Source organism: Dreissena polymorpha, chromosome 1 (assembly GCF_020536995.1).
Source record: "Dreissena polymorpha isolate Duluth1 chromosome 1, UMN_Dpol_1.0, whole genome shotgun sequence".
NCBI classification, from domain to species: Eukaryota; Metazoa; Mollusca; class Bivalvia; order Myida; family Dreissenidae; genus Dreissena; species Dreissena polymorpha.
This window is the reverse complement of record NC_068355.1, coordinates 16,099,133-16,125,730: the sequence shown is the minus strand read 5'-3', so window position 1 is coordinate 16,125,730 and position 26,598 is coordinate 16,099,133. Positions and strand designations below refer to the sequence as shown.

Below are 26,598 nucleotides of genomic sequence, written 5' to 3'. Positions count from 1 at the left end.
TCAATCATCAACAGCTATACTGGCCAGTCATTGTCCCTCATCAATCATTGCCTGTTGTCCTTATCAACCATCTACAGCTATACTGTTGAGTCATTGTCTCTCATTCATCATTCCCTGTTGTCCTTATCAATCATCAACAGCTATACTGGCCAGTCATTGTCCCTCATCAATTGTTGCCTGTTGTCCTTATCAACTATCTACAGCTATACTGTTGAGTCATTGTCCCTCATCAATTGTTGCCTGTTGTTCTTATTAACCATCAAATCGAGAGCTTTACTGGTCAGTCTTTGTCCCTCATCAATCGTTGCCTGTTGTCCTTATCAACCATCTACAGCTATACTGTTGAGTCATTGTCTCTCATCAATCGTTGCCTGTTGTCCTTATCAATCATCAACAGCTATACTGGCCAGTCTTTGTCCCTCATCAATTGTTGCCTGTTGTCCTTATCAATCATCAACAGCTATACTGTTCAGTCATTGTCCCTCATCAATCATTGCCTGTTGTCCTTATCAACCATTTACAGCTATGCTGTTCAGTCATTGTCTCTCATTCATTATTCCGTTGTCCTTATCAATCATCAACAGCTATACTGGCCAGTCATTGTCCCTCATCAATCATTGCCTGTTGTCCTTATCAATCATCAACAGCTATACTTGCCAGTCATTGTCCCTCATCAATCATTGCCTGTTGTCCTTATCAACCATCTACAGCTATACCGTTGAGTCATTGTCTCTCATTCATCATTCCCTGTTGTCCTTATCAATCATCAACAGCTATACTGGCCAGTCATTGTCCCTCATCAATCATTGCCTGTTGTCCTTATCAACCATCTACAGCTATACTGTTGAGTCATTGTCTCTCATTCATCATTCCCTGTTGTCCTTATCAATCATCAACAGCTATACTGGCCAGTCATTGTCCCTCATCAATTGTTGCCTGTTGTCCTTATCAACCATCTACAGCTATACTGTTGAGTCATTGTCCCTCATCAATTGTTGCCTGTTGTTCTTATTAACCATCAAATCGAGAGCTTTACTGGTCAGTCTTTGTCCCTCATCAATCGTTGCCTGTTGTCCTTATCAACCATCTACAGCTATACTGTTGTGTCATTGTCTCTCATCAATCGTTGCCTGTTGTCCTTATCAATCATCAACAGCTATACTGGCCAGTCTTTGTCCCTCATCAATTGTTGCCTGTTGTCCTTATCAATCATCAACAGCTATACTGTTCAGTCATTGTCCCTCATCAATCATTGCCTGTTGTCCTTATCAACCATCTACAGCTATACTGTTGAGTCATTGTCTCTCATTCATCATTCCCTGTTGTCCTTATCAATCATCAACAGCTATACTGTTCAGTCATTGTCCCTCATCAATTGTTGCCTGTTGTCCTTATCAATCATCAACAGCTATACTGGCCAGTCACTGTCCCTCATCAATTGTTGCCTGTTGTCCTTATCAACCATCTACAGCTATACTGTTGAGTCATTGTCTCTCATCAATCGTTGCCTGTTGTCCTTATCAATCATCAACAGCTATACTGGCCAGTCTTTGTCTCTCATCAATCGTTGCCTGTTGCCCTTATCAACCATCAACAGCTATACTGGCTAGTCTTAGTCCCTCATCAATTCTTGCCTGTTGTCCTTATCAACCATCAACAGCTATACTGTTCAGTCTTTGTCCCTCATCAATCATTGACTGTTGTCCTTATCAATCATCAACAGCTATACTGGTCAGTCATTATCCTTTATTCATCATTGCTTTTTGTCCTTATCAATCATCAACAGCTATACTGGCCAGTGTTTGTCCCTCATCAACCATTTCCTGTTGTCCTTATCAACCATCAACAGCTATACTGGTCAGTCATTGTTCCTCATCAATCATTGCCTGTTGTCCTTATCAATCATCAACAGCTATACTGGCCAGTCTTTGTCCCTCATCAATTGTTGCCTGTTGTCCTTATCAACCATCTACAGCTATACTGTTCAGTCATTGTCCCTCATCAATCAATGCCTGTTGTTCTTATAAACCATCAAATGGAGAGCTTTACTGGTCAGTCATTGTCCCTTGTCAATCATTGCCTGGTGTTCTTATCAACCATCAAAAACTATACTGGCCAGTCTTTGTCCCTCATCAATCATTGCCTGTTGTCCTTTTTAACCTATACTGGTAAGTCATTGTCCCTCTATAGACTGTAATGTAGACTGATATACTAATGAAACATTAAACAAACTTGGTGAAATTATAAATTAGTATAAATTAAATTATCCATATTGAGGACATAGTTAGGATTCTAATTATGTCTCCCTGTATATCTAGGTGGACTGCTTCAGTTTGAAAAGAAGCCAAAGTTGTTCCTGTTGTATGAAGACGAAAATGAGCACCATCGTCGTGTGGTGACCACTTTTGGTACATACCTGCAGACGTACTGCCAGTGTGATGTTATGATGGCAGAGTTCACGCTTGATGCCCCGTGGGTACACCAGGATCTGGAGCGGGCTGACTACACTGTTGTCATCAACTCAGAGGGCGCCTTTAGGGCCAACATGTCGCCCAGTTCCAAACCTATGTCGAGTATCAATAGCTTGAGAAATAAATTCAAGCATGAAGAGAAGTATGATAAAATTGTCATGGTATATTTTGAGTACACTGATGAGCAATTCATCATACCAGACATCTGTCCTGGATTCAAGTACAAGCTCATGAAGCATTTCTCCGACTTCCTACTCCATGTTCACAAGATTTATCGTGCTGACAAGGACCTTGTCCAGTATGACTTGCCCTTGGATGGCAACCTTCAGCATCGTCCCATTGGTCATCAACTGGCTGAAGCTATAGCCCAAGTGATACAGTATGAGCAAAACAAACCTAAGAGGGCCATGCTTACTGGATCGAATCTGTTGTCTTGGAACAGACAGAATAGCGATGACAGCAGGTACGATTCTGGGCTTCAGTCTGATATTGGTTCCCCTGGGGTCTTTTCTATCAATGAAAATGAGTTATGGCCCCTTAGACCAAACTTGCTGGCCATGATGCAAGGCGAGTCTGACACAATCACCATCACTCCCTCTGATGTTGGTATCCTTTATGACATCAACTGTAGTCAGGATGCATTCAACAACGAACCCTCTGATGTCAATAACGATTGTGGAAACTTCTCTGTTTCCAAAAAACGTCCTCATTTCTATATGGCCATGGATCCTGGCAAATACCCGTCTAAGTTTGTAAACCAAGATTCGGTCGACTCTGGAAAGGGTGACTTTGAATTTATCGCTCCTGAAGATTTTGATGAATCCGATGTACTTAGCAAAACACTGTCCAATCAAATGCTACACTTTGTTGACTGTTACGAGCAGACCAGCATGCATGGCTCGGTTCCCTCTGGAAGTAAGGTGTATTCTTCAGGTCAGCAGAATGATCTGTCAAAATCCACTCATCCTGGCTATGACAGATCAGCTGATTTGCAGATTTTACAGACACAGTTTGAGAATGATGATGTCATAAGTCTTGGGGGTGTCAGCATCTGAAAAAAAGTGTCATTGCATTTGTATATACCGTAATAAGTCTAAGTTTTCAGACACTGAAATGTACAATAAAAATACATGTCTGAAAAGTTTAATTATTTTTAAATAAGACTCAATAAAATCCAATAACTCAATGCACAATAGCGTTTCTACTATTAAATAAATACAACCTCACAGCTTTGCTAACTCTTGCCTGAAATGATTCAGAACAAAAAAATAAAAACATTAAACATACTGCTTCCTTAACAGGAAGATATCATTAAAAATGCAGTTGGGTTAAAAAAAGATCTTTTCTTGATAAATCTTTGTGTGAAGGGATTGGTTATTGGTTATTTTCCCAATAACGCAAATGTTAAGGTCTATTGCCCTCAGGCATGCCTCTCCCAGGTTTTATGACCTTAATCCATTTGTAAAAATTAGTGATCGAGGTGTCTCAAGATGAGTCAATACAGTGCCCAAATCTGGTAAAATAGCACTGTAAAATATACTGTCAGAAAATTTAGAGTCATTAACGCTAGACGAAAAACGCTCATGTCCGAAAATTAAGAGTCACACAAAAAGTTATTTATTCTTTTGCCAAAAGGGGGTGTCCAAAAACTTAGAGTAATTACGGTATATAAAATATAGTTTAATACAAACAGTGGCTGTTTACGGGACCAGGACTGGTATAAAGAGATAAAAAAAAAAAATGTACCTCGTTAATTGCTGTTTTTACTAACAAAGGAACATCTAATTTGACATTTATTTGAGGTCGGTGATTTGTTAATTTAAGTGCCATATTATGCATATATAACAAATTATGTTGATTGTTTATTATAAGAGAATAAGGATTTCTTTCAAATTGAGGATATGCATAGCACACTACAATTCTATGCCATTTTGATTTTAAAAAACAACACACAAACGAAATGTATACCTGTTGAACAAATATGAGAGGTATTTTGTGCAAGAACATAATTTCTCATAAAGAACAGTGATATTTATACTCCATAATTGATTTTTTTCCACTTTGCAATTTGTTTCAGCATAGCCTGAATATGCTTTTTATACAAATAAGTGTTTTTAAAAATTCCTATCCAGACAAGTATTTACTGAAAATGGCAACTACAGTGTCATGTTAGATAAATTTAATGTGAAAAGCCTTCTTATGAAAACCACATTTTTGTATAAGCTAATGCAACAAATTTATACAAATGCTTTTTACTGTTTAAATTTGCCTGATTTCGTTTTTTTGAAACAACCACGTTATAGGTTGAATAATGTGTTACACAATGTTTTTTAATTTGTCATTGTTACTTGTGACATAAGATCATTAAAGTGTTTTATTGAAGTGCAAACCAAATCGTGTCAGAATGTTGTGTGACAGTTAAATATAGATGTACCAGTATATTTTTGAGAAAACTGTTAATATTTTTGTTAAATGAACTGTCACTGTAACTTCAGAAACAACAAGAGATGTATTCGTCAGAAACACAATGCCCCCTATTGAAATATTTTTATGTCCCCCACTATAGTAGTGGGGGACATATTGTTTTTGCCCTGTCTGTTGGTTGGTTGGTCTGTCTGTCTGTCTGTCTGTTTGCGCGAACTTTAACATTTGCAATAACTTTTGCAATATTGAAGATAGCAACTAGATATTTGGCATGCATATGTATCTCATGGAGCTGCACATTTTGAGTGGTGAAAGCTCAAGGTCAAGGTCATCCTTCAAGGTCAAAGGTCAAATATATGGGTCAAAATCGCTAATTTAATGTACGCTTTTGCAGTATTTCAATATTCAAGATAGCAACTTGATATTTGGCATGCATGTGTATCTCATGGAGCTGCATATTTTTAGTGGTGAAAGGTCAAGGTCAAGGTCAGAGGTCAAATATATGTTACCAAAATCGCTCATTTTATGAGTTCTTTTTTAATATTGAAGATAGCATCTTGATATTTGGCATGCATGTGTATCTCATGGAGCTGCACATTTTGAGTGGTGAAAGATCAAGGTCAAGGTCATTCTTCAAGGTCAGAGGTCAAATATATGTGGCCCAAATCGCTTATTTTATGAATACTTTTGCAATATTGAAGATAGCAACTTGATATTTGGCATGCATGTGTATCTCATGGAGCTGCACATTTTGAGTGGTGAAAGGTCAAGGTCAAGGTCATCCTTCAAGGTCAAATATATGGGTCAAAATTGCTCATGTAATGTCACTTCTGCAATATTGAAGCTAGCAATTTTATATTTGAAATGCATGTGTATCTCATGGAGCTGCACATTTTGAGTGGTGAAGGGTCAAGGTCAAGGTCATCCTACAAGGTCAAACGTCATAAAGCGGGACATTGTGTTTCACAAACGCATCTTGTTATTTTTTATTTGTTTACCTTTGACCTTGAAGGATGACCTTGACCTTAAACTTCCACCACTCACAATGTGAGTACGCCGCTTGAATTTTTTTATATTTATTTTTTGACCTTTGACCTTGAAGGATGACCTTGACCTTGAACTTCCATCATTCAAAATGTGCAGCTTCATGAGATACACATGCAGACGGACGGACGGACAGACGCCATATATTTGACATTTGACCTTGAAGGATGACCTTGACCTTCACCTTTCACCACTCAAAATGTTCAGCTCCATGAGATACACATGCATGCCAAATATCAAGTTGCTATCTTCAATATTGAAAAAGTTATGGCCAATGTTAAAGTTTGCGGACGGACAGACGCCATATATTTGACATTTGGCCTTGAAGGATGACCTTGACCTTCACCTTTCACCACTCAAAATGTTCAGCTCCATGAGATACACATGCATGCCAAATATCAAGTTGCTATCTTCAATAGTGAAAAAGTTATGGCCAACGTTAAAGTTTTTGGACGGACGGACAGACGCCATATATTAGACATTTGACCTTAAAGGATGACCTTGACCTTCACCTTTCACCACTAAAAATGTGCAGCTCCGTGAGATGCACATGCATGCAAAATATCAAGTTTCTATTTTCAATAATGCAAAAGTTATGGCCAACGTTAAAGTGTTTTTTTGGACGGACGGACAGACTGACATACACACATACTGACACACTGACTGACGGACAGTTCAACTGCTATATGCCACCCTACCGGGGGCATAAAAACTGGTTCTTCATTTATAAAATATGTATGAGAAAGTTTGACTTCTGAAATTGAATCCTAAATGATAGAGAAAGTGAAGTTTTATGGGTAATTGTATTTATATATTAGAAATAAAAAATTGTATCATAGTTTGTAGTCAAATTACCGACAGAAGTATATATGGAAAAGGAATAAGTAGTATACATTATGTCATAGGAATAGAAATTAGATCACGATGGATCACAAATCATGAATGCTTATTTTGCCCCTGACATAGGTTTATTCTTCAACAAACAATGGATGAAATTATATAATTTTTTATTAAAACGTCATGCCGTTGCCTGTATTGCTACTTTTAAACATGGCCACCAGTGGGCGGGGTATTTTTCCTTACATGGACTTATGAATCTTCATGAGACTTTGTCAGTATATTTGTTTAAATGATATCTCGGATGTGTATGAAAATGGTTCTGGTCTGTTGAAAAATGTGGCTGCTAGGGTGTTCACTAGTCATGAAAGTTGGTAAGAACATTTTGTTCTAATGACATCTTGGGCTGCACAGAACAGGTCAGTTCCTTTGAATCTCAGGTGAGCAACTTTGGACCTGTCAGGCCCTCTTGTTTATATATACCATTAGCTTGTATTTTGTAAATGTTGGCAATAGATGAAGCATGTTTTTGAAGGTAATGTTTGAATGAAACACCATGTACTTGTTATGTAAACTTGTGGTCAGTTGACGATTAATTTGTTTAGATGTTTTATGTAAGTAAACTAGATCTGATGTGTTCTTTTGTTTGTCAAAATATTAAGTTCATACAATCAAGACCCATACTATGATTATCATGTGTTAAATATTTGATAGAAAGTCACCTAAAAATATGTGTAAATCCATATAATTAATACCAGTCATTTTTTATGTATATGATATTGATATATCTACTGTTATTATGAATATATCTATTGGTCCATTTTAATTTTAACCATAGATGATCAATGAATATTGTATGATTTTTCCTTAATTGTTTTGAACCATTTTAGGAACCCACGATTCCTATTATATGTTATGTTTTATGAATGACCTTGAGAGATTAAGCCATCAAAATTGCTTAGTCATGCATAATTAATGACACTGCTCATTAGATTGTGTCCAATGCTGCAGGGAAATTAACCAATCAAAAGACTTGTTTCAAATGTGTTACTATGCAGGCAGTGTTCCCTTTGTAGTATACACCAATTTGAATTGAAATGATTGTGTCGAAGACTTCATTGATTTCCTTGCTAATAAACTCGCTTGTAAGGTGCAAGTGGACTGTGCAATCAGCTGCATGCATATAAATCAAAAGCTAATTTTTGAAAACCGTAATATTCTTATTGTTAAAAATCCCATTACAATTTTGCATATTAGAATCGCCCATAATTTATTGTTTGATATCATAGCTAGTTTATGTATGCAACAGTAGGTAAAAACAATACCGATGTAAGTAATTTTACAGACAATTATTATATAGTTAATTTTTGAAGGATATTTTTTAAAGCTTTATTATGCCCCCCTTTGAAGAAGAGGGAGTATATTGTTTTGTACATGTCGGTCCAACGGTCGGTCCGTCCACCAAATGGTTTCCGGATAATACATGTGTAACTCAAAAATGCTTTGGCCTGGGATCAGGAAAGTTTATAGGTACATAGATCATGACTGGCAGATGACCCCTATTGATTTTCAGGTCACTAGGTCAAAGGTCAAGTTCACAGTGACTCGAAACAGTGAAATGGGGTCACAGTGACTCAAAACAGTAAAATGGTTTCCAGATGATTACTCAAGAACGCTTACGTCTAGGATCAGGAAAATTCATGGGGACATTGGTCATGATCGACAGATGACCATTATTGACTTTCAGGACTCTCGGTCAAAGGTCAAGGTCACAGTGACTTGAAACAGTAAAATGGTTTCTGGATGATAACTCACAAATGCTTAGGACTAGGATCAGGAAAGTTAATAGGGACAATGGTCCTGACTGGCAGATGACACCTTTTGATTTTCAGGTCACTGTGTCAAAGGTCAAGGTCACAGTGACCTGAAGCAGAAAAACTGTTTCCGGATAATAAATCAAGAACGCTTAGGCCTGCTATCAGGAAAGTTCACAGGGACATCGGTCATGACCGGCAGATTACCTCTATTGACTTTCAGGTCACTAGGTCAAAGTTCAAGGTCACAGTGACTCGAAACAGTAAAATGGTTTCTGGATGATAACTCCAGAACGCTTAAGCCTGGGATCAGAAAAGTTCATAGGGACATTGATCATAACTAACAGATGACCCCTATTGATTTTCAGTACTCTAGGTCAAAGGTCAAGGTCACAGTGACTTGAAACAGTAAAATGGTTTCCGGATGATAACTCACGAATGCAACTCCATGAGTCACCCGAGCAATTCTTTAAATTGCCAACCATACTCTTAACGTATTCACACAATTGCTGCCACTACAACTGACAGTCCATTTGGGGGGCATGCGTGTTTTACAAACAGCCCTTGATTAATATTAATCTTATTTGATTACATAATGTTTAATTGTGAGATTTTTTTTGTTTAATTTATTTAAAATTTTATACTTAGCTCTTTATACTCAGCTTGTCTATCAGTTACCGGTAGGTATATTATGTCTGTTCTGAGTATAGGTAAAAACACTGTAGTTGTGATGAAGCAAATTACTTTAACTATTATTTGTATGGGGACACACTAATTTTTTTGCAAAATATGAATACTTCTTTCAATAATCACTGTAACCCACACGGTCACACCTCTAAATGATGATGTTATGTGACATGTTGGCACTCTTGTTCTTTGTGTATTTCTCTGAAAATTAATTGCCTTTAATTTTCGCTATATTCCAGCACGGATATGGTTTACTTCAAAGACGTATAATAGGTCTTTGTTTACAGTAAGAATTCTGAAAATATGTACATGAATGCAGTCTTGATTTACACATGACGTCATTCTATAAATTACGGTCAGTTATTCTTGTTTAAAGACTTTCTTCGTTTAAAATGTACGTTTTCATAACTTATTAATCAAACCACATCCCATATGCTACAATATTAAATTTGTTTGAGCCATCATTATCATAAGTTATATGTTTCAGACTTAGTTCTTGGACTCACTGTGAATGTAGTTGAAAGTTTATCTTGCGGAATGATCAGTTAGAATTTATTGGAATTTTATTTTCATAGAAAATCTATTTTCAGTCTTGTCTATGGTTGTTTATTTTTAAGAACATACATTTTATCTTTGAAATTGTATATTATTAAGTTATTTGCCGTTTACTGTCTTGCTGAGTATATGTGTATGCAATTAATTAAAAAAAGTATTATATCATAACTTAATCATGCCCATTTAAAATGAATCATTAATCAAGTGCTTTACTGAACTCTTTTTTTAAATTATATATTGTAAAATATCAAGAGTGCTGTATTGTACAATTTCTTTTTTATTTTTCTATATTTGATTATATATATTTACATACTATTAGTCATTTTGAGGTTTTTCATTTATATGTCTCCATCTTGTATACTTACATAAAATTTCTCTTAATTTGTTTTATGAAGCATTTATACATTTACATATGTGTTTATTCAATTGAGCCTAGCTCGGGAAAAAAGGGCTTAATGCATTTGCGTACTGCACAGGCTAATCTGGGACAACACTTTTTACATGTGTTTTATGCCCTGTTTTCCCAAAGCGAGACTTTTTATAATCTACCAGTCTATCACTGTGTATTTTATTATGTCAATTTGATAAAATTATTGTCTTATATGTAGAAAATGTAACCAGAGTACCTTTGCGCTTTGTGGACGTTTTTATACATAAACAGTGACATAAACAATATATTAAAACACCCTTACATTGTTTCTGTATGTAAGATCAAAATATGTTAATAGTAATGCAGGAACATTTCAATTTTCATTATAACTCATCTTGTTTTGTCCAGTATGTATTCCTGCATGTAACTTTGAACTGTTGTTAACTTGTTGTTGTTTAAAAGGCAATATTTTAATGTATAATTATTGTTTCATGTCTCAAATAATATGCGAAATGTTTCAATAGATTTTGCCTTTTTAAGCACTTCTAGGCAAAACAGTCATATTATTTTATGAATATTCATGTTGTCTGAGTTTATAAACAAAAACTAGGAAGATATTTCTCAGAAACCATTAAACTCTTACAATACAGCAATATTAGTTTATTATGTTTGACTCACATACAAGGCTACACAAATTATTGTCGTCTCATAAACTAAACTGCGAGAATTCTAATCGACTCATAAATAATATCGCACTATTCTTTATGGCTCATAAACAATACTGCGAGAATTCTATTCTGCTCATTAACAATATTGCAAGAATTATCCGCTCATAAACGATATTGTGCAAATTCTTTTCGGCTCATAAACAATACTGCGAGAATTTTATTCAGCTCATGAACAATACTGCGTGAGTTCTGTTCCACTCATACACCATACCAGTAGAATTCAGTTTAGCGCCTATACAACACAATACAAATTATGTGCAGCTCATATATGATGCCACAAGAATTACCTGCACATCCCCCCTGAAATGTTTCTGTAAACAGTTTGTATTAAATAGCATACCAAATAAAATCAGTGATTTTCTAAATGTATGGCTTGCATTCAATAATAATTAAAATGTGGCATGATGTGAGTTTTGTTTGTTTTCATTTTAAAAGGGTTGGATCATGGTTATAGACTAGTGTTACTATTTATATGTGTATTGAACCAAGTGTTTTTTTAAAGCAATCAGTTAATTGCATTGAAAGTTGCAAAAATGAGCTTTATAAATATTCTCATATACTTGTTTGTTTAGATCTCTTTGGCGTGTTATAACAACATGTTTATGGTGACAGGCATGTTACCTCGGTCATTACAACAACATATTCATGGTGAGAGGCATGTTACCTCGGTCATCAACGTTAAGCTTATGGACACGTTGTTTGGGATGTGGATGTTTTCCACATACATGTATACCCCGGTAGCAATATTGCCTTGAAACACTTGAGAGGCCACATTGATTGCTCTTTTGCTCTTAGAACATATATTATAATGTTACATATTCTTATGAAACATGGTAATGGCGAGATCTTGCTATGTCAAAACGAACAAGTTTGTAAACATCAACAATAAATTCCAGTGAAGAGACCATCCTACAGTAGGCTATCAATGCATTCTGTTCCCGACTTACTTGAAATATACTATGTTAGTGTTTTTATAATATAGTTTTATATTGGGCGCTCAAGGATTCATATTTCTGATGTATAGGAATAAAGCAATGACGAATTGTGACAATAAAATTTTTCTCTTACTTTCTTTTAGCAGACAAGAAAAAAAGTGATAACCGATAAAATCTGTTTATTAATTTAAATATGCATTCATACTATTTCTTATTGAATTGGTATAATAGACAATTATTCGTTCAACGTCTAGACATATGACCTTCATATTACATGCGCTCATTTGAAATCACCCACATTATGTCTCCTTTGTGTCATCAGTCATCAAAACCTGTCAGTGCTTTGATTTATCTTACCTTACCCATGTTGTTGACTGCAGACGCAAGGGGAACAATCAATACTCATAATAATAACGCAGTCATGTCTACGATTATCTTGCCTGGCTCCGATTATCTTGCCTGGCTCCGTGACTGATCTTAGTTTAAACCTATTTATTTAAGCTCGATTGCATCGAAAGCCTGAGGCTTATATAAACGCTCTCGAGTCCGTTTCCTGGGCCTAGAACCAGTACTTGGTGTCTTTGGGGGAGATCTAAAGAACGCTCCCACAGTGGGGATCGAACCCGTGACCTCCCGGTCGCTAGGCGGACACCATATCCATTACACCAAGGCGACTGATCTTGCCTGGCTCCGTGACTGTTCAAGAATAGCCACAAGGAAATATATAAGGGGTTAAAGGGATCTTTTCACGCTTTGGTAAATTGACAAAATTGAAAAAAGTTGTTTCAGATTCGTAAGTTTTCGTATTAGTTATGATATTTGTGAGGAAACAGTAATGCTGAACATTAACCATGCTCTAATATAGCCATTATATGCATCTTTTGACGATTTTAAAACCTAAAAATTATAAAGCGTTGCAACGCGAAACGATTGAATAATTTGGAGAGTTCTGTTTTTGTCGTTAAATTTTGTGAAACTACGAAGATTGCTTATATAAGGTATAAAATACGTCATACATGTGTACTCGGCGGAATAGCTCAGTAGGCTAAAGCGTTTTTACTTCAGGACTCTGGCAGGACTCCAGGGGTCACTGGTTCGAAACCTGCTCCGGGCAATGTTGTTTCCTTTTTTTATTTTTTTTCTTGATTTTTTACTGGAGCTTTCATGATCCAATGTTTACATTTATCAATATAAAGCATTTAATGAATAAGTTAAAAAAATGCCAAAATCTGTGAAAAGGCCCCTTTAAAGCTAATAAAGGACGCCGTCACTAAAAATATAAAGCACTTTCCGCATTGTAACTTAATAACTTATTTAAATATTATAAATGAATATTTATTGGGATCACACGAGGAGCAGGTGTGATCAAGTTTAAATAGAAATACCGGTACGTCTGCTGCTCAGTTACTCGAAATGCAAAAAAGGGTGGGTGTTGTCAATGTAACTGCAACTTAACAATACAACAAAAGTGACATTGTCATAAAGATACTCACATCAGTTTAGAAAAATCAGGAAAATACTGCACAAAGTTGGTCTTATTTTACATTTGCGTGTAATGGTTACTTCGAATATCCGTTGTTCTGTGTGCCTCTATATGCCTGTATATACACTACTGCAAACGTATTGTAAAATACGCAATTCGGTTACATCATGTTTATAACTTTCATTTTAGCATAAATAACAGTCCGTCTCTGTAATATGATCGCTTTTGTCAAGTACTATGAAAATCCATTAATAGAAACCAACTGGGCGTGTTTTAAAATAGAAACTAACTGGACAAGCACACACACATTATCATTTACATCACCCTCCACCTTTTTAAATGATTCAAATATGTACTTTGAATGTAAAAGGGCTAAACAATAAAGACAAACGAATAAAAACCTTTGAATGGTTGGACGACAAAAAAAAAGTATATGCCTATTACAAGAAAGTCATTTGACACATACTTTAGCACAAACCTTAAACGATTAATGGGACGGAGATATCTAAGTGGACAGCATACTTATAAACAAGATATTGCCTGATATAAAATAATACAGTCGACAACTTTAACGAAATAATAATTGGAAGACAAGCAAGTTTAGACATCAAAATCCACGAACACACAATTAACATTAATCAACGTTTACGGCCCTAACATAGATGATTCCACATTTTGCGAAACATCACGATCCTTTATAATTAATAACCAAGATGAAAACATTATAGTCGGTGGTGATTTGAATACTGTTTTTTACCCAATATTAGATAAAAAGAAGGGAAACATTTATACCCATTCTAAAAATAGAAACATTTTGAAAAACATAATTGAAAACTACAATATAATAGACATCTGGCGTACAATACATCCAAACGAAAGCAAATTCACCTAGCACTCAAACACAAAACCAACAATATTTTGTAGATTATACTATTTTTTAATATCTGAGTCACTTTGCAACGTTGTTGACACATGTAGTATAACACCAGGATTTATACTGACCAATCTTTAGTTGAACTTAAACTGCACCAAATACAACCTGAAAGAGGCCCAGGATACTTTAAAATTAATAACAGCATCTGATTAGATACACAATATCAAACGCAAATAAAACAAGAGATTGTCAAGCAATATTGTCCCCTACCGGTGAAACGCCACCCTTGGCAGTATATATATATATAGCAACCACAATTTTTGACGCAGGAACAAAATGAATTGACGTGCATAATCTCCATATTGCCATCGGTCGATGTTTTAAGTTTCATGAACAAATATGAAGAACTTTTAAAGTTATCGCAGGATCCAGAAAAGTGTGACGGACAGACTGACAGACTGACACACGGAGCGCAAACCATAAGTCCCATCCAGTTTCACCGGTAGGGGACAACAAGAAATATTCAATACAGTTCAAAATAATAAAGATATAAACCCTAACACCTTATGGGACGTAATTAAAGGAAATATACGTAACACAACAATTAGATACACATCATTTAAACAAACAGAAACACGCAAACTTGAAAGTGAAACCATCAAAATCATTGAAACACTTGAAAAACAATTCCATGAAACAAGCACAAACGATACCACCGAAATTGAAAATGAAATAACATAAAACAAGAGATGTGTTCCTCAGAAACACAATGCCCCCTATTGCGCCGCTTTGAAAAAAAAATTACCTTTGGCATTTGACCTTGAAGGATGACCTTGACCTTGAACGTCCACCACTCAAAATGTGCAGCTTCATGAGAACACCCCTTTGAAAAAAAATGACCTTTGACCTTGTAGGATGACCTTGGCCTTGAATCTCCACCACTCAAAATGTGAAGCTTCATGAGATACACATCGTGCCAAATATCAAGTTGCTTTCTTCAATATTAAACAAAGTTATGGCCAATGTTAACGTTTTCGGACGGACAGACGCCATATATTTGACATTTGACCTTGAAGGATGACCTTCACCTTTCACCACTCAAAATGTTCAGCTCCATGAGATACACATGCATGCCAAATATCAAGTTGCTATCTTCAATAGTGAAACAGTTATGGCCAATGTTAAAGTTTTTGGACGGACGGACAGACGCTATATATTAGACATTTGACCTTGAAGGATGACCCTGACCTTCACCTTTTACCACTCAAAATGTGCAGCTCCATGAGATGCACATGTATGCCAAATATCAAGTTGCTTTCTTTAATATTGAAAAAGTTATGGCCAATGTTAAAGTTTTCGGACGGACAGACGCCAAATATTTGACATTTGACCTTGAACGATGACCTTGACCTTCACCTTTCATCACTTAAAATGTTCAGCTCCATGAGATACACATGCATGCCAAATATCAAGTTTCTATCTTCAATACTGAAAAAGTTATGGCCAATCTTAATTTTTTTCGGACGGACGGACTGACTGACTGACATACTAACATACTGACGGACAGTTCAACTGCCATATGCCACCCTACCGGGGGCATGAAAACAAGTATAAGAAGGAATTTATCATACCCATCTCAATTGAATAATACTACGAGCTCGTGCGCAGCATGTTTAACACAATGAAAAAATACAAAATACTTCGCAAACATTGAAAAACGTAGAAGTAAACAACAAACCATACACACATTGGTAGTCAATGGTAAAGATATAACAGACAGAACTCAAATACTAGAAACACTCCATAAACGAAAACATGTTGAAAATAACACCCTTTTTAAAAATACACATCATGTTTTAAATCAAGACGAAAAATTATTGTGTGACGGATTACTTAATGAATATGAATGTGCATTAGCACTTAAAGAAATGCAAAATAACAAACGTCCAGGCTCTGATCACAGGTGGTTAGCGTGTGGCTATGATATTAATTAATTAAGAAAGGAAATTCATTTATGCGATGAATAAGACCGGGTTCGTGAAAATCGCTGCAAAATTGTTTAAGTAATGGATGTTTAAAGCGATGCACCCTGTTTTCGTGTGATTTCGAGTTGAATACCTTCTTATATATATATATATTTGATAGTGATTTTTTTTTTCAGAAAAGTTTATTTTTCATTATAATATGATTATTTATCAATCAAAATGATGTGTTCACTAATTAATATCATAGCCACACGCTAACCACCTGTGGCTCTGATGGCATCACAATCAAGTTTGATAAAATATTCTAGAATGATATTAAAACACACTTAATTAATTCACTTAACTATTCATTTAATAACGAAAACTTAACTACGCTTCAAAAACAAAGTAAAATATCACTCATTCCAAAAACCCGGGAAAAAATTAGAATCCTTATCAAACTGGCGCCCGATTAGTCTACTGAACAATGATTATAAAAGTGCAACTAAAAGTATATCAAACATAATTTAAAAAATATTACCATCAATCATCTCAAGATCTCAATCTGGTTTCATTAAAGGACCAGTGAAAACGTTGGTGAAACGTTGGTGAAAACGTTTTCATTGGTGAAAACGTACGTCCACTTCCATCCTCGCTATTTATTATATGCATCGAGTATCTATCACACTATATCCAATCAAATAAACATGTAAAGGGAATATCGCTAGAACCAGACGAAGACATTAAACAGTCCCTATTTGCTAACAATGCAACTTATTTTTTAAATGACAGTAGTGACTCATTCAACAATCTTATAGAATCGCTAACCCTTTATGGAATGGAATCGGGTCTTAAACTAAACAAAAGTAAATGCACTGTGCTACGAGTAGATAAATTGCGAACAACTTTCCGTCTCATTATGCTGATCACTTATGACAAGTTATTTGAAAATCCATCCGCGCTGGACAATCTGTGCACAAAATTATAATGTCAACCGCCACCCGACATATGTTAACTAAATACGGCCATTAAAAAAGGGCGTATACAAATGTGAAATTGTTTCCACTGATCAACTAACTCCCTATATAGATTTATTGTAATGAATTTTAATGTGTAGATATCTGGTATCACGCCATAATCATACTTTCTTGATCATTCGATTGACTCACTCAATTTCAAAACAATGCAGAAAAATAGATTGCGCGTCGTCTTAGTGCATCCGATTTGAAAAAAATAAACAATAGCAATCTGTGCTTAATTCATCATTCAAGTCCACAGGTCCTCTCTGAAAAAACAAAAAACATTTTCACTATCAAATATATATACAACAAGATATTCAACTCGAAATTACCCGAAAACAGGGTGCATCGCTTTGAACAGCCATTACTTCATCAATTGTGCAGCGATTTTCACGAACTCGGTCTTATTCAACGCAGAAATGAATTTTCTTTTTGGAAATGTACATACATTTACATGTTATGGCTGTTAAAAACAATGCACCCTGTTTTCGGGTGATTTTGAGCTGAATATCTTGTCATATATATATATTTGATAGTGGACTATTATTTTCAGAGAAGTTGATTTTTCTGATAATTTGATTATTTTTCATTCAAAAAGATATTTATCACTAATTAATATCATAGCCACACGCTAACCACTTGTGTTCCAGCCTGTTGCTCTGATCTTGTAGTGAATCATGTTCTCTATTTTACAAACGAATTATGAATAGTATTGCATGCCATAAAAGTCACACGTTTCTAGTTTTAATAAACAAGCCATTATTACTGTATACAACTCGACCTAACTCGACGAAACTGACCTAATGGCCACCTCAGAATAACGGTCACCTGCAGACAACGGTCAGTCTAGATTCCTCCGACGAAAATCATTCTATATTACACTTGAGAAAAACGGTCCATAACGGCCAAAAGCCACTAAATTCCACTCCGAAATTCATGTTTGAACTGAAAACAAGGGTCACGCATCAGTCGTCTCGAGTCGCGAAAATTAAGAACACAGTACATCATTTATCCGTCTATTTTGCGGTTAAAGCGTCTGACAGCGGTAATTGCCTTTGATATTATTAAAGAGGCCCACTACGAGTAAACACATAAAAGGATGTTGAGAAACAGTCGAAACAATGATCACAATCGCCGTTAGTGCATCCATGACTGGTAAGTAAAATTGTCTCGCTATTATTATTGAATTTGCATTTTAATTGCATGAAACAGGTGAAATGAACAATAACAATGTGTATCAATAGCAATTATCGTATGCAGGCATAACGCTTGAGCGGGTAACAAAGTCAATTGATCTTTATCGCTGATTAAGTGTTAAAAGCAGCATAAATATGGCGAGTGATTTTATAAGAAGGCGATAAGAGGATTAGTTTTCGGCTTTATAGGCAATACATACACTGATTTGCAACATTTATATCACACTTAAGGCATTTATGAAAAAAGATTTTTTAGCGTGGAGTGAATTGTTTTGATTGTTGCGAGTGAGAATGGTTTTGTGTGTTTTGAAGATTTTTATGTGATAAGTTATCTTGTTTTTTTTTGTGCATGAGTAAACAGTTATACTAGCGTTGATAAAGTAATTGATTTAGTAAAGCAATATGAAATTAAATTAATCTATAAGATATTATTCTGTATTATTCTATGTAAGTTATTTTTGTTATTATGCTTAGTTAGTGGGAATGAGTCTTTGTTTAACACTGTATGCAAACGACTGGGTGGGGTAAGGACGTAGTAATACTACCAACTGACCAACCATCTTAAAATTGTGATCCAAAAACAACAGTGACCTGTGGACAATGGCCACTTTGGTCATTTCCCTTGACTGACCGCTGTTCTCAGGTTTGACTGTATGTACTTTTACTTATTATTTTCGTGAAAAGAGAACTTTTTAGCCAAAACCATTTGAAAGGCAAATTACTACGAAAAATAAAAATAAAATAAATGAAGTACAGGACAGGAAATTAACCATTTGATATGCACATTTGGACGAAATAGAAGCATTATGAAATGAAGAAGATACAATTAACAATAACTGAAAGACACAGAAGAAAATCGAAAGTTATTCACTTCAGCGGTTTTAATAACCTCGTCGTTAGTGACACCAAGACATTTACAATGTCACACTGACTGCCAAACTAATGAAGATCAATAACGACCAAATCGTTATCGCTCTCAGATGGAGTAAGGCCCTCAATCAAGTCCGCGTGAAGTTGAAGAATTCTCCGGCCATCAGCTTCAAGACAGAATTGCAAGGGTCACTAAGTAATGGAACACTGAACTGAATCCCACCGTAAATAAAAAAAGTTATCCATGAAGAAAAAATAAACTGCTTTAAAGCAATTTCTCACAGGCGCCAATGGTTACTCCGTGGAGGATAAATGTGTCAGTAAAAAAACACATCTAATTCAGTCTGTGAGAAGAGGCCCGGCTTCCGGACTTGATTCTCCAAAATTATTCCATTCAAAGCTTTCTAAAGCAAAGACCAAAAAATAGAACATTTAATTCAGTAAGTGCACAATAAGGTGATTCTCAAACAAGACACCTATACCACATGGTAACAAACACATAACTTGCGGCACAGCAGAATGATATGAGTTCTTATAAACGATCACCGGACAACTAAAAATGTAGTGTTCCTGTCAAACACCAAAATCGAATATTTAAAAGCAAGCAAGGATAGCAACTTAAAAGTAGCGTTTGTATTAACTCCCGAATTACGCATTAAGCTACCAGCACACTTACAAATGGAACATGCCGGGCAATATACGCGGGACCAATAACAAAACGGGTTACTTCATACATCAGATGTTCCTGATCAGAATAAAGTGAAACTTGGTAAAATACCAAATAAAGGCGATTGTAGTGACTGGGATACCAGACTTCTATGATTTAACCTTCATAATCAAACTATATCAAAGAATAACGAGTAAGCCACATGACTGGCAGATGCTGTGATACAAAATCCGACCATTTGCAATATCAGTGATCTATCAAAACTGTAATATAAAGGAACTTTTCATCATATTTCGTTGATTGGATTCTTGTAGACCTCTCATTCGGTGGACAGAAACACACAGAGGACGATTGTATCACAACCAATTAATGTAGTCAACAAATATCGGAGCGTGTAAAACAATACTTTCTGACAGGCAATGCACGACATTAAACTGAACTTGCCCATGTGCGCGCAGGCGTCACAATAAGCTGTGTGTCGACCACGTAATGGCGAAATTCACAATGCACACCAAGAGGGAAACATTGAAAGTAAGTATAATCCATTGAAATATGTTCTCTTGTCCTACACATTCATTCATATGAAGCAGAATAAATGTTTATATGACGTAGCTGAATAGAAACTCAAAACTATCAGCATGCAAGATTTTCTTTTGGAAGGGAAAGTTACTGAAGATATTGATGATTCTTGAATATAACTTAGAAGTATCGTCAATAAGACAAGTTGAACCTAGAAAGACATTAAATCCATGATATATAGTACTAGTTATCCTGCTGCAACACATTGGACCAGAAAAAAAATTACAATATAAACTAAAGAACGATAATCTATCATAAAGAATTAGCACCACTGCCAAGATCGTTATGCTTTACTGCAGATCATCTATCATACAGTATTAGCACTACCGGGTCGTTATGCTTTACTGTAGATCATCTATCATACAGTATTAGCACTACCGGGTCGTTATGCTTTACTGCAGATCATCTATCATACAGTATTAGCACTACCGGGTCGTTATGCTTTACGGCAGATCGTCTCTCATACAGTATAAGCACCACTGGATCGTTATGCTTTACTGTAGATCATCTATCATACAGTATTAGCACCACTGGATCGTTATGCTTTACTGTATATCATCTATCATACAGTATTAGCAACACTGTAAAGTTCGTTATGCTTTACTGTAGATCATCTATCATACAGTATTAGCACCACTGGATCGTTATGCTTTACTGTACATCATCTATCATACAGTATAAGCACCACTGGATCGTTATGCTTTACTCTAGATCATCTATCATACAGTATTAGCACCACTGGATCGTTATGCTTTACGGCAGATCATCTCTCATACAGTATAAGCACCACTGGATCGTTATGCTTTACTGCAGATCATCTATCATACAGTATTAGCACCACTGGATCGTTATGCTTTACTGTAGATCATCTATCATTTAGTATTAGCACCACTGGATCGTTATGCTTTACTGTAGATCTCTCATACAGTATTAGCACCACTGGATCGTTATACTTAACTGTAGATCATCTCTCATACAGTATTAGCACCACTGGATCGTTATGCTTTACTGTAGATCATCTATCATACAGCATTAGCACCACTGGGTCGTTATGCTTTACTGTAAATCATCTATCATACAGTATAAGCACCACTGTAAAGATCGTTATGCTTTACGCCATATCATCTCTCATACAGTATTAGCACCACTGGATCGTTATGCTTTCCTGTAGATCATCTATCATACAGTATTAGCACCACTGGATCGTTATGCTTTACTGTAGATCATCTATCATACAGTATAAGCACCAATGTAAAGATCGTTATGCTTTACGGCATATCATCTATCATATAGAATTAGCACTACCGTAATGATTGTTATACTTTAAGACAGTCTTCAAACCCTGAAGAATGACAAGAAACTGAATCTGAATATTTTTGCCAATAAGCGCTTAAGGCAGATTTTCAAACGAGATCTTAGCAAATACAAAACATCAACCAATCACCGACTCCTTCAATGGACTACCGAGACGATACATACCTAAGCAAGACAGAATGTGCAATGCACCGGAAGACGATGAAGGCTCACACAAGCTCTTGGCGCTTGACATCGAGCCGCTAAATACCCATTTGTGGACAGAAACAAATAGCATGATTCGGTGAATGATCTACGCTTCGAATCCAAAGAAGAGAACTTACTGCAATTGTGAACTTATTTAGATGATAATGCGTTATTATGGGTTGATGGTATTATATTTGGGCCATCCTGAGGTTATGGTTTGGCAAGCGTTTGTAATTTAAGTAAACTGTCCAAAGGGAATCAGTCTGCCTTGTTCCGTTCAGTTTAAGTCTAACCGCTTTATGTGAATATCTCATATTTCCCTTATGAACGGCTGTTAACATTATTCATTTTTGTGATATTACATTTGCCATTATTAATGTTAAACGATTATGAGTTGTGTGTGAAACCTTGCGTTTGGGAATAATTCAATTGCAAATTGTAGTATTTATCGTTTCAGCAAAAGCGTCATGTCAGGTTTACCATTTGTGTTAATACCAATTGCGTTGTTGAACGGCCGGATTTGGTTCATGAGGAAAATATCAAAATTTATATTCACTATAAATAGGTATACAATAAACCATATGGCAAACACCAGGGTCTTAGAAAAAATAATAAGATATATGTGCGATACATTTTCATCGAATTCATATCCATAATTTCACTTTACGTCATCCCTTTTTGCACGTACTTGTATGGTCTTATATATCAAATATAGTATTTAAATTTTTGTTATCGTACATCGTGAATTGAGTAAAACATTTTGTATGAAATCTGTCGGTTTTTGCACATATAGTAATATTATGGTTGGAAAAACCGCTAAACAGCATTTAAAATCTCTTCATTGAATCTCATTGAATAGAAAACATGTTATTTTTACGACAACTCATGAACAAAAAGCAGACTGAAATCATGACAATATTAAAAAAACAACAAGCAAATGAATAAAACATGCACATTAGTGTTGTTTAATATTTCAGCGAGTTGTATATAGTGCGTTTGCATCCTGTGTTTCTTAAGGCTGTTTCTTAGATGTTCTCGTAAATGCGCTACGTTGAAACGTGCTGATTTAATATACCTTGATTATAAGATTGTTGTTTGATTATGTACAACTATGTTAAAATAGTGATTAATACAAATATTAAGTATATATATGGTTATTATAAATTGAAACGCAGAATGTATTACGGCGTTAATGCAGTATGAATACTTTTTAAATGGAGATTACAATCTATAGCATATTCATATTAGTAAACATAAATATTTTAGAAATCGGTTGGCTCGAATTCCTGATTGGCTCGAACTTTTGATGTTGGTCCCAGCGAGTTCGGGCCATAGGGTTTCGACTTGAATATAACATTCATAAATATTATCCTTTTGAAACATCTATTCGAAACTGATAAATTAGTTACATGTATCAATTAAGATAAAGTGTAAGAGGCTTTTGTTTACCTTTATTTACCAAATATTCTACTTAAAATATACCGCATGTAATTTTTATTAAGGACGTATGCTGCAGTTTTTAATGAAAATGTTGCTATACCTAGAATTTGATAATTGTTGGTATTTAGCTAGAGCCTTCTGTTGTGGATAGAAAAATAAATAAAAATCATGGGTCACCGGTGTTGTTATTTTTAGCTCGACTATTATATATAAAATATATATAGTGGAGCTATCCTACTCACCCCGACGTCGGCGTCTGCGTCTGCGTTAGCGTCCGCGTTAGCATTAGCGTGCAAATGTTAAAGTTTTCGTACTACCCCAAATATTTTCTTTGTCCCTTGACATATTGTTTTCATATGTTGCATACTTGTTAACCAACATGACCCCAACATATAAACAAGAGAAGACAACTCTATCAAGCATTTTGTCATAATTATGGCCCCTATTCCACTTAGAATATGCAGCATATGTTAAAGTGTTCGTACTACCCCATTTTTTCATTGTCCCTTGACATATTGCTGTCATATTTTGCATACTTCTTTACCAACATCACCCCAACCTATAAACAAGAGCAGACAACTCTATCAAGCATTTTGTCAAAATTATTGCCCCTTTTATACTTAGAATTTGCATATAATTGATAAATCTATGTTAAACTTTGGGTACTACCCCAAAGATTTCCTATATCCTTTGACATATTGCTTTTATATGTTGCATACTTGTTTACCAACATGACCCCAACCTATAAACAAGAGCAGACCACTGTATCAAGCATTTTGACATAATTATGGCCCCTTTTACACTAAGATAATTGAACAATTTGCTTAAATTGCCATAACTTCTTTATTTATGATCACATTTTATTATTGCTTTGACAAAACAACACTGACCTGAATACCACAATGTATTCCACCCAAACAATACCCCACGCCTCTACCCAGATTCCCTTCCATCCCCCCCCCCCCCCCAATTTTTCTTAAACATCATCTAATAAATTACCATAACCCACATTATACCCCCCTCTCATCCCCCAACCCCCCTACCCCCCCCCCCCCAAAAAAAATAATAATATTTTTTTAAAAAACATCATCTAATAAATTACCACACCCCACTTTATACCCCCTCCCCCCCCCCCCCTACCCCTCCCCCAAAAATAAAATAAAATAAAATAAAATATTTTTGTCCTTTTTTCATTTTTGAAAGATCGTCTAATAAATGACCACACCCCACATTATACCCCCTCTCAACCCCCCCCCCCCCCCCCAAAAAAAAAAAATAATAATAATTAATAATTTGTTGTTTCCTTTTTTTATTTTTGAAATATCGTCTAATACATTATTGAATATGAACAATTTCCCCATGATGGCTTATGTTATACTGTCAAGCACTCGAATAGTCGAGCGCGCTGTCCTCTGACAGCTCTTGTTGTATTCGCACTTGAGCAACAAGCCTATTTCGGCATAAGAACACTTCACCAATAAGGCAATAACATAAAAATGAGTAAATTATGAGAAAAGTGTTGAAAACTAAATACATAATACTGATTTAATTTGACTGCAATTTAAGTGTGTGTTGTCGTAGGGATGATGGTCGATTCTTATTGTGTAATTGAGCATTGTTTATCAATTTTCTAAACTTCATAATACTTTATTTCTTGGTATAATGCCCTTATTGAATATGCAACCCGTTTTTATTTGAATATCCGAAACAGCATACACTTATTGCACAACCCAAGTTACAGTCAAAACAAATTTGCGTAAAACGAAACTGCCGCACACGTCCTTAACATATTTCATATCGAAATAAACTATGGTCTAGAGCGATGGTTGACTGCCTTGTTTACATTGATGTCAAGGTTTATATGATTCGTTAGTATGTTAATAGACGCAGTTTCACAATGTGTGTTTGTTAACCATTCTTATTCTGCGTCGGAAACAAGTATGATTGTAAATTTATGTAATTTTTATCAGGATCAAATACTCTTTAAGAGGTATTTATGTATTTCTTTAGGTACTAATTTGAACCCTGAATTCGACGCAGTATATACAACATTCACATGGGTTTGTATTCCATATCGAGATATACGAATGGTCTACATTGCCCGCCTTAAAAATATCATAAAAGAATACCGGTACATTTAAATAGCTTAATCTGTGTTTAAACATTAATACTGTGTCTCAAATGTCATTACAACCATGTCAATTACTAGTATATAATAACTTGTTTTCATGAATTCGAACCAATATTCTACTTTTTCATTTTCCTAATTCGTGACGTAGCAGCGTTAAGAATATATCTTGCAAATAAAAGTTACGCATGTTACATTAATATAACTTTTACATATCGAGTTGTGTTGGTCTTGTTTATAAAATTCAAGTGCATCTTTATATTGCGGATACTTCATGGATATCGTGATAATTGAGGTTGAACATCTTTGTTATTAGAATGGGTACTAAGTATTTGGTCGGGCTCTCGAGCGGTGTCAAACAGGTGGTTTTCGGCTAATGTTATAATGTTAGATTCCATGGGCCAATCTCGATTAAACTTCGGAAGAATGTAGCATCGTATCTGTATGGGGAATATCCAGTGTTTTCCATGCGTCTGGAACACACTGAAGCTATCACACAGCTCGCTCGCTATGCCCAAGCAAAGATATTAGAGTAGCTCGGCTTTATCTTTTCAATGCGTTTGAGACCATCCCTGATGAACTTCAGTATTTTGTAGTAAACCGTACAGTAATGTAGGGCGCATTTGTAGGCGTCACTGTGCGGGTGGATTTCCAGTGCCTGAACAGTAATGTAGGGCGCATTTGTAGGCGTCACTGTGTGGGTGGATTTCCAGTGCCTGAACAGTAATGTAGGGCGCATTTGTAGGCGTCACTGTGCGGTTGGATTTCCAGTGCCTGGACAGTAATGTTGGGCGCATTTGTAGGCGTCCCTGTGCGGGTTGATTTCCAGTGCCTGAAGGGAAACACAATTAGGAATTGAAATATCAAGTTTGGGCATCTTACAAATGTCAACAATTACCTTTTTGATGGCATATCCCATGCGATTCGATAAAAACAACAACAAAACACATCATTAATTTAATAAAATAAATAAACACACACCACATTGTTTGGTTTAAGATTTAAAAGAAATA

General features: G+C 35.6%; 1 protein-coding gene across 3 annotated transcripts in view; it reads left to right on the top strand.

Annotated features, from left to right (window-relative positions):
- The window catches only part of LOC127872198 (uncharacterized), a 229,571-nt gene that overhangs the window by 34,470 nt on the left and 168,503 nt on the right, over window positions 1–26,598 (top strand). Inside the window, exon 11 of one of the 3 annotated variants that reach the window (XR_008045724.1) lies at window positions 2,319–5,809. Coding sequence is in view for 1 of the 3 variants with exons in the window: in XM_052415530.1 (XP_052271490.1) it covers window positions 2,319–3,526 (1,208 nt within the window). In the remaining 2 variants the exon portion in view is untranslated. Of the gene's footprint in view, window positions 1–2,318; window positions 11,338–26,598 lie in introns of those variants that run through there. The other 2 variants (XR_008045725.1, XM_052415530.1) reach the window with 2 other exon arrangements.